We start from the raw sequence: 13,793 nt of genomic DNA on the forward strand, positions 1-13,793 counted from the left end.
TTAAATTCAAACAGTTATGTTTTTGAGTTATTTCATATTTATTAACTTATTTCCGGATATCTTCTAAACTACCCACAATGCACTATTTCTCAACGTCATATGGGGGATCTACTCTGTGCTACCGAGTTTGTATGCTAGCTCGGTAGCTAGCTCAAGCTTGCAAACGTTAGCCACACCTCATGTTTTTCATGCACTGTGTGGTTGTGTTATCTAGTGTGAACCTGTTACCACAATAGGCTCTGGTGCCTTCTTGCCGTGGGCTCAAAACCAAAGAGAAAATCAGACCTGGCAGTGACATACTAGACCCTGGCAGTAAATGTGGTCCTCTGTAGCTCAGCTGGTAGAGCACGGCGCTTGTAACGCTAAGGTAGTGGGTTCGATCCCCGGGACCACCCATACACAAAAAAAAAAAATGTATGCACGCATGACTGTAAGTCGCTTTGGATAAAAGCGTCTGCTAAATGGCATATTATATTATTATTATTATAAATCTAATACTCAGGTGCTTTAAGTCATGCATGAAAGGTCTGGGGTGGTTCCGTGGTTATAAGTTACTGACCTAAAACTCACTAGTTTCTATAACTCTCGTCTTCCTAAAACTCACTAGCTTCTAGAACTCTGGTCTTCCTAAAACTCACTAGCTTCTAGAACTCTGGTCTTCCTAAAACTCACTGGCTTCTAGAAGTCTCGTCTTCCTAAAACTCACTGGCTTCTAGAACTCTGGTCTTCCTAAAACTCATTAGCTTCTAGAACTCTCGTCTTCCTAAAACTCATTAGCTTCTAGAACTCTGGTCTTCCTAAAACTCACTAGCTTCTAGAACTCTGGTCTTCCTAAAACTCATTAGCTTCTAGAACTCTGGTCTTCCTAAAACTCACTAGCTTCTAGAACTCTGGTCTTCCTAAAACTCATTAGCTTCTAGAACTCTCGTCTTCCTAAAACTCATTAGCTTCTAAAACTCACTAGCTTCTAGAACTCTTGTCTTCCTAAAACTCATTAGCTTCTAGAACTCTCGTCCCCTTGGAACGAGCCCAAACAAAACTCATCTCCAATACAGAAAAACGTGCAGTCAAAATAAATTGTGATCCATGACAACGCACTGGCTAAATGCAAAACACAAATCCTTTTGACTGCCCACCCTTGAGACAATCAGCAACCAAGTTGTCCTTACCACGGACATGTCTGATTTCAAGAGGAAACTCCTGCAATATCCGTAGTAACTTTCCACCTCACTGCGGAGCTTCTCTCTCTTTTCAGGGTTCACTCGATAGGCATGTTGTTGGATCGGGGCCGAGTCCCCAATGTCATACTCTAGTACATTTGGGTTGGCACATCTGAGAATGAACCCTCATATTCTACAAGCAGTGCAACAATGTCAATATAATTGTACCCCAAAATGGTCAGTTCGTTGCATAAATTATGATTACTAAATGTTGCATGAATTGTAAATATGAAATATCAAAACAGAATGATCACCCCTTTGTTAATATGTATTGGCAATAATTCACTTAATGGTGAGGCATTGAATAATTAAAAATGTATATTTTGTCAGGCTGGATGTTTGAAATATGAGTAGGTTATTTGAGTCATGCTTCTTCAGTAGTGGAATAAAGACAAGTAGCACTTGAATGTTGTAAAGAAATACTGGAGTGATGTAAGATTGTTAATAAAACTGATTATAGACCAATTTATTATACTGCGTCCATGTTTATAGGCGGCAAGTACGTTGAAATTAAGTTGTCAAGTCGTTGAAAAAACGACCTGAAAATACATATTTTCAACTAAAACCGAATGTAAACTCAGCAACATAAAAAAGTCCTCTCACTGTCAACTGCGTTTATTTCCAGCAAACTTAACATGTGTAAATATTTGTATGAACATAACAAGATTCAACAACTGAGACATAAACTGAACAAGGGGGGTCAAAATCAAAAGTAACAGTCAGTATCTGGTGTGGCCACCAGCTGCATTAAGTACTGCAGTGCATCTCCTCCTCATGGACTGCACCAGATTTGCCAGTTCTTGCTGTGAGATGTTACCCCACTCTTCCACCAAGGCACATACAAGTTCCCGGACATTTCTGGGGGGAATTGCCCTAGCCCTCACCCTCCGATCCAACAGGTCCCAGACGTGCTCAATGGGATTGAGATCCGGGTTCTTCACTGGCCATGACAGAACACTGACATTCCTGTCTTGCAGGAAATCACGCACAGAATGAGCAGTATGGCTGGTGGCATTGTCATGTCAGGATGAGCCTGCAGGAAGGGTACCACATGAGGGAGGATGCCTCCTTGCAGCATGCATAAGGCACGTTCACGCAGATGAGCAGGGATCCTGGGCATATTTCTTTTGGTGTTTTCCAGAGTCAATAGAAAGGCCTCTTTTGTGTCCTAAGTTTTCATAACTGTGACCTTAATTGCCTACCATCTGTAAGTCTTAACGACCGTTCCACAGGTGCATGTTCATTAATTATTTATGGTTCATTGAACAAGCATGGGAAACAGTGTTTAAACCCTTTAAAATGAAGATCTGTGAAGTTATTTTGGATTTTTACAAATTATCTTTGAAAGACCGGGTCCTGAAAAAGGGACGTTTCTTTTTTTGCTGAGTTTATATTGGACATCAGGCATAGTCTTCTTTTCAATGTCTTTTCAATGACATTTTGCTACGTGGGAAACCTCAATGTCAAAACACAGTTTTAACATGTCCAAATCAATAACCAATATGCAAAAACAGTTTGTGATATATTGAAAACCGAAACCTAAACTGTACTATCTACACAAATGTGCCACAATAATCATATTAAAACAAGCACCTTATAAACTGCACAAGCACCAACAATAAGTCACTGATATCGATTATGGGGGAGATCAGGTTGTACCTGCTGTTGAAACTAACACAACTAAAAAAACACATGGAAATGGGAGATAACTTTTACCTCACTGGTTAGAGGACAACCTGCAGAAGACAGTCAGCTACATTTTGGAGGGATGCATTTACATTTATGGGTCGCTAAACAAAAGAACGCAACACTTATTTCATCGATATCATGTTGAAATCAATTGCGCAAGAGGGGGGAGATGAGGTTGCACATCCTGTTAAAACGAATAGCTCAAACACCACATGGAATCTGGGAATAATGTGTACATCTCTGGTCAGAGGACAATTTGTAGAAAACAGCTAGCTACGTTTTGATTAACGTGTAACACAACTTTTTTAATTTTTAATTTTACTTTTTGTTAAATCACATAAATACTCTTTCAATTCATAGCCTGGGTTTTTCCCAGAGGCTAATATCCATATCACGCTGAAATAAATTGAACAGGGGTAAATGTTTAGGGTTCTACATTGGGACATTATTAATTAAAGTACTCCTACTACAAAGTCCTCCTTCTACACCCCAATGGTGGAACAAGCTCCCTCATGACGCCAGGACAGCGGAGTCACTCACCACCTTCCGGAGACATTTGAAACCCCACCTCTTTAAGGAATACCTGGGATAGGATAAAGTAATCCTTCTACCCCCCCCCCCACAAAAAAAATAATTGTAAAGTGGTTATCCCACTGGCTATAGGGTGAACGCACCAATTTGTGAGTCGCTCTGGATAAGAGCGTCTGCTAAATGACGTAAATGTGCCCTTGAGCAAGGCACTTAACCCTAATTGCTCCTGTAAGTCGCTCTGGATAAGAGCGTCTGCTAAATGACTAAAATGTAAATGTAAATGTACAATGTTGAAACATTCTACATTGTGACATTATTTCATTGATATCATGAAACAACTCATGTATGTATTTTCTGATGTTTGATCAGATATCTTTTATCAAAGTATCTCTTGTCACATGATCACAGCTATATCATTTATCTCCAGCTATATCATTTATCTCCTGCTAAATTGTTTCTCTCCTGTGTGTGTTCTCTGGTGTGATTTTAAATCTCTTAACATAACAAAATTCTTTCTGCAGTCAGAGCAGTGATAAGGTTTCTCTCCTGTGTGTGTTCTCTGGTGTACTACCAGGCTGATTGACTGAGTAAAACTCTTCCCACATTGAGTACAGCTATATTGTTTCTCTCCTGTGTGTGTTCTCTGGTGTACTACCAGGCCGCTTGACTGAGTAAAACTCTTCCCACATTGATTACAGCCATAAGGTTTCTCTCCTGTGTGTGTTCTCTGGTGTGATTTTAAATCTTTTAAAATAACAAAAGTATTTCCGCAGTCAGAGCAGTCGTAAGGTTTCTCTCCTGTGTGTGTTCTCTGGTGTACTACCAGGCCGCTTGACTGAGTAAAACTCCTCCCACATTGATCACAGCTATAAGGTTTCTCTCCTGTGTGTATTCTCAGATGTACTATCAGGTAGCTTGACCGAGTAAAACTCCTCCCACATTGATCACAGCTATAAGGTTTCTCTCCTGTGTGTACTCGCTGGTGTATTTTAAGTTCTGATGAAGACTTGCAACGTATCCCACAGTCAGAGCAGCAGTGAGATTTCTTCAAAGTGGGTCTCAGATGGTTTTTCTTAAGGTGTTCTGATCTGGAGAGAGACCTTTCTGCCTCGTCAGCATCATGTTGTTGAGGCTCCCCAGAGGATCCACGATAGCCACGTCTCTCTCCTGTGTGAACGACAAAGTCAGACAGATGGTTAAAGAACCACAACAGCAGAAATACACTGTTTATTTGAGGTAAAAAGTGATACACAGAGCATAGCCATGAAATTGTACAACAACTGACATCTTTAATTATTTGACAATTGTCTTAAGACAGTCAAGTGAGCAACAATAGTCATATTTTGTCTTGTTTTCAGATTAGTAGTAACATCGATGAATCTAGGCTCGAAATAAGTTATTAAAGTTGTTGAAATCCTAAGCAGAGTGCCAGACGACTTTTACTCTCCAATATAGGACCCTTTCTGTGTTTGCTGTTTGTTGCTATGCAACACAATTTGGCTGCAGAAACACCTCCATGCTAATAACCTCTAGTTATGGATGTAGTATATCTGAACTCCTCCATGCTAATAACCTCTAGTTATGGATGTAGTATATCTGAACTCCTCCATGCTAATAACCTCTAGTAATGGATGTAGTATATCTGAACTCCTCCATGCTAATAACCTCTAGTTATGGATGTAGTATATCTGAACTCCTCCATGCTAATAACCTCTAGTTATGGATGTAGTATATCTGAACTCCTCCATGCTAATAACCTCTAGTTATGGATGTAGTATATCTGAACTCCTCCATGCTAATAACCTCTAGTTATGGATGTAGTATATCTGAACTCCTCCATGCTAATAACCTCTAGTAATGGATGTAGTATATCTGAACTCCTCCATGCTAATAACCTCTAGTTATGGATGTAGTATATCTGAACTCCTCCATGCTAATAACCTCTAGTTATGGGTGTAGTATATCTGAACTCCTCCATGCTAATAACCTCTAGTTATGGATGTAGTATATCTGAACTCCTCCATGCTAATAACCTCTAGTTATGGATGTAGTATATCTGAACTCCTCCATGCTAATAACCTCTAGTTATGGATGTAGTATATCTGAACTCCTCCATGCTAATAACCTCTAGTAATGGATGTAGTATATCTGAACTCCTCCATGCTAATAACCTCTAGTTATGGATGTAGTATATCTGAACTCCTCCATGCTAATAACCTCTAGTTATGGATGTAGTATATCTGAACTCCTCCATGCTAATAACCTCTAGTTATGGGTGTAGTATATCTGAACTCCTCCATGCTAATAACCTCTAGTTATGGATGTAGTATATCTGAACTCCTCCATGCTAATAACCTCTAGTTATGGATGTAGTATATCTGAACTCCTCCATGCTAATAACCTCTAGTTATGGATGTAGTATATCTGAACTCCTCCATGCTAATAACCTCTAGTTATGGATGTAGTTTATCTGCATGGAGCAACAATGGTGAGCGAATATTTTAGTTTTTCACAACGTATTCTGAATATTACAGTGCACTATCAGTGGAAGATCAGGAGTGCTACTCAAGGAAACTCACATTAAGCTCTGTGTCGCTATTCACTAATTCACCACCGTGGGGGAAAACTCAGGGGAGTTCTCAGAGGCTGCCAGCAACAATAGCCTCCAATTACAGGTTGGCTTATGACTGCATTTCACACTACTTTAGGATTATAATTGTAAGGCTCATTTGAATGTCCTGCTTAATATAATGATTGTGTCATCATCTCAAATCAACTGCTTTATACTTAAAAAACACTTCAACTTCAACCAGTAAAATGCTCTTTGGCTAGCTTTGACTTCACCTAACAACATAGACCTACTGTAGGACCCATAACTTCACCTAACAACAACATAGACCTACTGTAGGACCCATAACTTCACCTAACAACACAGACCTACTGTAGGACCCATAACTTCACCTAACAACAACATAGACCTATTGTAGGACCCATAACTTCACCTAACAATACCATAGACCTACTGTAGGACCCATAACTTCACCTAACAATAACACAGACCTACTGTAGGACCCATAACTTCACCTAACAACAACACAGACCTACTGTAGAACCCATAACTTCACCTAACAACATAGACCTACTGTAGGACCCATAACTTCACCTAACAACATAGACCTACTGTAGGACCCATAACTTCACCTAATAACATAGACCTACTGTAGGACCCATAACTTCACCTAACAACATAGACCTACTGTAGGACCCATAACTTCACCTAACAACATAGACCTACTGTAGGACCCATAACTTCACCTAACAACATAGACCTACTGTAGGACCCATAACTTCACCTAATAACATAGACCTACTGTAGGACCCATAACTTCACCTAACAACACAGACCTACTGTAGGACCCATAACTTCACCTCCCAACAACATAGACCTACTGTAGGACCCATAACTTCACATAACAGTAACACAGACCTACTGTAGGACCCATAACTTCACCTAACAACATAGACCTACAGTAGGACCCATAACTTCACCTAACAACAACACAGACCTACAGTAGGATCCATAACTTCACCTAAGAACATAGACCTACTGTAGGACCCATAACTTCACCTAACAATAACATAGACCTACTGTAGGACCCATAACTTCACCTAACAATAACATAGACCTACTGTAGGACCCATAACTTCACCTAACAACAACATAGACCTACTGTAGGACCCATAACTTCACCTAACAACATAGACCTACTGTAGGACCCATAACTTCACCTAAAAACAACATAGACCTACTGTAGGACCCATAACTTCACCTAACAACAACATAGACCTACTGTAGGACCCATAACTTCACCTAACAATAACATAGACCTACTGTAGGACCCATAACTTCACCTAACAACAACATAGACCTACTGTAGGACCCATAACTTCACCTAACAACAACATAGACCTACTGTAGGACCCATAACTTCACCTAACAATAACATAGACCTACTGTAGGACCCATAACTCCACCTAACAATAACATAGACCTATTGTAGGACCTATAACTTCACCTAACAACAACATAGACCTACTGTAGGACCCATAACTTCACCTAACAACATAGACCTACTGTAGGACCCATAACTTCACCTAACAATAACATCGACCTACTGTAGGACCCATAACTTCACCTAACAATAACATAGACCTACTGTAGGACCCATAACTCCACCTAACAATAACATAGACCTATTGTAGGACCTATAACTTCACCTAACAACAACATAGACCTACTGTAGGACCCATAACTTCACCTAACAACATATACCTACTGTAGGACCCATAACTTCACCTAACAATAACATCGACCTACTGTAGGACCCATAACTTCACCTAACAACAACACAGACCTACTGTAGGACCCAAGAATACTTTGTGAATAATCCCACTAGGCTACTCTGTAAAGTGTTGTCATTCTAAATGTCCTGAATAAAGGAAAATAGCTCTGTGTGTTGTGCAAAAGCCTCTCCATCAAGGACCAGTCCTCTACACATTATGGGGAAAGTATCCCTGTGTCCAAACTGACACACAGAAACATATAAAACATGACCACATTACCTTGATGCTTTCTGTTACATTTTACATTTACATTTTAGTCATTTAGCAGACGCTCTTATCCAGAGCGACTTACAGGAGCAATTAGGGTTAAGTGCCTTGCTCAAGGGCACATTAACGTCATTTAGCAGACGCTCTTAGCCAGAGCGACTCACAAATTGGTGCGTTCACCCTATAGCCAGTGGGATAACCACTTTACAATTGGGGGGGGGGGGGGGGGGTAGAAGGATTCCTTTATCCTATCCCAGGTATTCCTTAAAGAGGTGGGGTTTCAAATGTCTCCGGAAGGTGGTGAGTGACTCCGCTGTCCTGGCGTCGTGAGGGAGCTTGTTCCACCATTGGGGTGCCAGAGCAGCGAACAGTTTTGACTGGGCTGAGCGGGAACTATGCTTCCGCAGAGGAAGGGGAGCCAGCAGGCCAGAGGTGGATGAGCGCAATGCCCTCGTTTGGGTGTAGGGACTGATCAGAGCCTGAAGGTACAGAGGTGCCGTTCCCCTCACTGCTCCATAGGCAAGCACCATGGTCTTGTAGCGGATGCGAGCTTCAACTGGAAGCCAGTGGAGTGTGCGGAGGAGGGGGGTGACGTGAGAGAACTTGGGAAGGTTGAACACCAGACGGGCTGCGGCATTCTGGATGAGTTGTAGGGGTTTAATGGTTTAATGTTAGATCTAACGAGACCCTACTGTAAACCAATCACACCCTACTGTAAATCAATCAGACCCTACTGTAAATCAATCAGACCCTACTGTAAATCAATCAGACCCTACTGTAAACCAATCAGACCCTACTGTAAATCAATCAGACCCTACTGTAAACCAATCAGACCCTACTGTAAACCAATCACACCCTACTGTAAATCAATCATACCCTACTGTAAATCAATCAGACCCTACTGTAAATCAATCAGACCCTACTGTAAACCAATCAGACCCTACTGTAAATCAATCAGACCCTACTGTAAACCAATCAGACCCTACTGTAAACCAATCACACCCTACTGTAAATCAATCAGACCCTACTGTAAACCAATCAGACCCTACTGTAAATCAATCAGACCCTACTGTAAATCAATCAGACAATAACACATTATAAACATCCATTTGTTAGGGATATTGGATCCAACGTGGAGAACGGCATTAACTGTCTTTCCTGGCATAACGAATGAGATGCCAAGATATTCTCGACATTCCTTCTGAACGACGTTTTCACCGCACTTTGGCTGTTGCATCGCGTACCGTTTGTCACCTTCAATCAAGTTAAGGCGACTCTCAGAAGCATTGGATTTTGCGAACCGTGAAATGTAGGATTTCTGTGCCCATGAAAACTGTTTTTTCCAAGCGTAACATAAGGAGACACTAAAATGTTACGTAGGTAGAGCGCATTTCAGAGATCTGAATACAAAACACTGTCCGACAGCAAGATCCAGTATTTAAGATGGAGTTCATCATATGACAAGCTTAACGTTATGACTATAACTACTGTTCCCTGAAGGAGGGAAACTAGGTACAACATACTATTAAATCTGCGACTCGCCTTCCACAGGTGACGAGCCTGAGGATCGGATTAATTCCTTCAATTTAATACCGCTCTTCACCGAACCCAGGAACGGGCGGTGCAGGGCCAAACAGGTGTTGTTCCTTGTTAAGTTAAAAGTCATAACATTACGTTCCGTTTCAGTCGGTCAACTTCGGTACAACATACTATGGGGAAATAGAATCCCGCCCCAGACCAACCCCAACGGATACTAAATGAAAAGGCTCATTGCAGACCACCCAGACCTGACCCAGCAAGATGCGGCAGTCTGGGTATTTCACACATGGAGCGCTGCCTAGTGACTTCCCCCAGCTGTTAGCACACTGGGAGCAGTGACGTCCAAGTCTCCCCCAGCTGTTAGCACACTGGGAGCAGTGACGTCCAAGTCTCCCCCAGCTGTTAGCACACTGGGAGCAGTGACGTCCAAGTCCAAAGGTCTAAAGCACTGCGTCGCAGTGTTGCGGCGTCACTACAGCCTGGGGTTCAATCCCAGGGTGTGTGATTACCGGCTGTGACCGGGAGTCCCATAGTGCGGCGCACAATTGGCCCAGCATCGTCCGGGTTAGGGGAGGGTTTGGCCCGGGGGCATTACTTGGCTCATCGCGATCTAGTGACTCCTTGTGGCGGGCCGGGCGCCTGCAGGCTGACTTCGGCCGTCAGTTGAATGGTGTTTCCCCCGACACATTGGTGCAGCTGGCTTCCGGGTTAAGCGAGCGGGTGTTAAGAAGCGTGGCTTGGCGGGTCATGTTTCGGAGGACGCATGGCTTGACCTTCGCCTCTCCCGAGCCCGTTGGGGAGTTGCAGCAATGAGACAAGATCGGAATCACGCAATTAGGGAGAAAAAGGGGGTAAAAAACTAAATACATTTAAGAAGAAAAGGAAAATGTGTCACGGGCCGGATTGGGCCCGTGGGCCTTGTGTTTGACAGTTAGATAGTCTGTTTTCCCAGTCACCTGTAAAAAATAATCCACCTCTTTCTGAGAAAACTGCACTGTTCTTAAGGTCTCTTGGACCTCTCTGTTCAGATCGTCTCTTTTTATGTTAGTTGAGTCCACCAGTATTTGGACAAGGCTCTTAAAGCTATTTTCCTGTTGCTGTAACAATTGCTTGTAGACATATTGTTGTTGATTTAAAAGATCACGCACCTGTGATAGCGAAACACTGTCCTCTCCATTACTCCAGCCTTCTTTAACTTTGGGCGGCATGATGGTGTATATTTGCGACCGTTCGACTAAAACAATATTGGTCGACCAACAGCCTATCGACCAAACAATCAACCAGTGGACTAAATGGGGTCAGCCCTAATTGCCATTGATTCTTGAGGAATCAACCTTATAAATGCCTCATATGTTTCAACTGTATTCCCCCATCACAAACCAAAATATAAGCTTGTATAACGCCACTGTTTGTAAACAAACACTGTATATCTTCAAAATCAGGTTAAAACTATGATTTTGACCTTATGGATGGCCAGTCCTTGTATTCATAGTGTAGTGAATTCCAGGGGGTAGCCCTGAGCTGGACTCAAACCTGGGTCCAGAGACTGTCAAGCCAACACCTTATAACTGTTATACCAAGATGTCTGAACTTGTTGATGAGGTTGCTAGGTTTTGGGTTAAGGTTGCTACAATCGCTTTCTCTATGAATTTGAGAGTGGTTACATTTCTCCAACCTCCATCCCTCAGCTATTTACCAAACCAAGTCTCTGGGTCATTTAGTTGCTGTTTAAATCCTAGGATGTCCCTTAAAAAAGCCACACATCAATAATAATAATAATAATAATAATAATAATAATAATAATAATATGCCATTTAGCAGACGTTTTTATCCAAAGCAACTTACAGTCATGCTTGCATAAATTTTTGTGAATGGGTGTTCCCGGGGATCGAACCCACTACCCTGGCATTACAAGCGCCGTGCTCTACCAGCTGAGCTACAGAGGACCACTCTGCAGTTCAAATAATAACAAAGATGTCATTCCACCACTGTTTTGGTAATAAGATGATGGATGGGACTGGAGAAATGTAACTACACTCAAAATCATAGACAGACCTATGGATGCAAGGACTGACCATCCATGATATCAACATAATAGTTTTAACCATGTTGAGGCGATACAGTGTTGGTTTACATTTACATTGTTTCTAAACATTGGAGTAGAAAAAGCTTATTTTGGGATCTGATGGGGTACGACAGTTGAACTAAGCTCATGAGGCATGTGTTATATTCTTCAAGAATCAATGGATATATATAAATAATATAAAAGTCCAAATATGGATGTAGCAACTCCAGATTTCCCCTTTAACACCACACATCAGTTCAACAACTGCAGAGTTTGTGTCTCTGTTTTTAAGACAGTACTTACTAGTGTTAATCAGGGCTCGGTTTCCCAAAACCATCTTACTGCTAAGTTCATCATTAGAACCATTGGATGCCTTAAGATGCCTTTGGGAAACCGGAACCAGATATCCAGTTTCCTCCTCTTCTTCCTCCACCTTTTTCGATGTGACAGTCATCTCCCCCTCCTCTTCTTTCACTCCAAAAACTGCATCCTCCTCCTCTTTCACTGTAACATCCTCTTCCTCTTTCACTCTGAACGCGTCTTCCTCTTCTTTCACTGTAACATCCTCCTCCTCTTTCACTCTGAACGCGTCTTCCTCTTCTTTCACTGTAACATCCTCCTCCTCTTTCACTCTGAACGCGTCTTCCTCTTCTTTCACTGTAACATCCTCCTCCTCTTTCACTCTGAACGCGTCTTCCTCTTCTTTCACTGTAACATCCTCCTCCTCTTTCACTCTGAACGCGTCTTCCTCTTCTTTCACTGTAACATCCTCCTCCTCTTTCACTCTGAACGCGTCTTCCTCTTCTTTCACTGTAACGTCTTTCTCTTCTTCTTTCACGGTAACAGCCTCACCCTCTACTTGTTTTTGTATTGTAACATCCTCCTCCTCTTTCACTAGAGCTTCTTTCTCCGTCCAGCAGACCTCCTCTTCTTTAGCAGGAGGAGAGTAGCTTAGTGACCTCATGGTCGGGGATGTTAGCTAGCTAGGCTAGTGCTAACTTAACCAGCCAGCTAGCTGACCAATAACAACAACACCGTAAATATGAAATTAAATGGGATAACTAACTAGACGACAGAAGTGGGTTTAAAACACAGTGGCTAATATACACGAAAGCGTCTAAAGAGCTTTATTGGTTCGGCTATTTTGTCTAGCAAGCTACCGAGGTGTCTGACTAACTGTTGCTGCTGTTGAAAGAAGCGTCCCGTCCACTAGATTATACGTCACACTAGCAGCATAGCCTTAAAGTCCCACATCGCCATCTGCTGACTGGAGTGGGTAACGAAGTTGAGTAAAATGTAGATTTAATTTTCAGACAAAAAGTTAAAGGGTAGGAAGCATGAGTTTTTACTCACCAATGTAACAACACAGTGTGGTTAAAGACTTAGGAACTTAGCTGTAGTCACGATCTGGTTACCTTTTAAATTCAAACAGTTATGTTTTTGCGTTATTTCATATTTATTAACTTATTTCCGGATATCTTCTAAACTACCCACAATGCACTATTTCTCAACGTCATATGGAGGATCTACTCTGTGCTACCGAGTTTGTATGCTAGCTCGGTAGCTAGCTCAAGCTTGCAAACGTTAGCCACACCTCATGTTTTTCATGCACTGTGTGGTTGTGTTATCTAGTGTGAACCTGTTAACACAATAGGCTCTGGTGCCTTCTTGCCGTGGGCTCAAAACCAAAGAGAAAATCAGACCTGGCAGTGACATACTAGACCCTGGCAGTAAATCTAATACTCAGGTGCTTTAAGTCATGCATGAAAGGTCTGGGGTGGTTCCGTGGTTATAAGTTACTGACCTAAAACTCACTAGTTTCTATAACTCTCGTCTTGCTAAAACTCACTAGCTTCTAGAACTCTGGTCTTCCTAAAACTCATTAGCTTCTAGAACTCTGGTCGTCCTAAAACTCACTAGCTTCTAGAACTCTGGTCTTCCTAAAACTCATTAGCTTCTAGAACTCTCATCTTCCTAAAACTCACTAGCTTCTAGAACTCTGGTCTTCCTAAAACTCATTAGCTTCTAGAACTCTCGTCCCCTTGGAACGAGCCCATACAAAACTCATCTCCAATACAGAAAAACGTGCAGTCAAAATAAATTGTGATCCATGACAACGCACTGGCTAAATGCAAAAC

At 41.9% G+C, this 13,793-nt stretch overlaps 1 protein-coding gene across 1 annotated transcript; it reads right to left on the bottom strand.

Annotated features, from left to right (window-relative positions):
* Positions 1-1,826: 1,826 nt before the first annotated feature.
* LOC311124280 (uncharacterized protein) lies at positions 1,827-12,849 on the bottom strand. Its single transcript, XM_084198449.1, has 2 exons — positions 11,959-12,849; positions 1,827-4,607 (listed from the first exon to the last, which is right to left on the bottom strand). The coding sequence occupies exons 1-2, from the start codon at positions 12,617-12,619 to the stop codon at positions 3,877-3,879; spliced, it is 1,392 nt and encodes a 463-aa protein (XP_084054575.1). The 5' UTR covers positions 12,620-12,849; the 3' UTR covers positions 1,827-3,876.
* Positions 12,850-13,793: the final 944 nt, after the last annotated feature.

This window comes from Coregonus lavaretus, assembly GCF_964263955.1.
Source record: "Coregonus lavaretus genome assembly, contig: HAP1_SCAFFOLD_69, whole genome shotgun sequence".
NCBI lineage: Eukaryota > Metazoa > Chordata > Actinopteri > Salmoniformes > Salmonidae > Coregonus > Coregonus lavaretus.

Excerpts from the sequence above, each read along its gene's own strand:
- LOC311124280 (XM_084198449.1), bottom strand. The coding sequence starts at position 12,619 with ATGAGGTCACTAAGCTACTCTCCTCCTGCTAAAGAAGAGGAGGTCTGC. Across the intron at positions 4,608-11,958 it reads CCGAGCCCTGATTAACACTA|GAGAGAGACGTGGCTATCGT; the intron begins GTAAGTACTGTC and ends TCGTTCACACAG.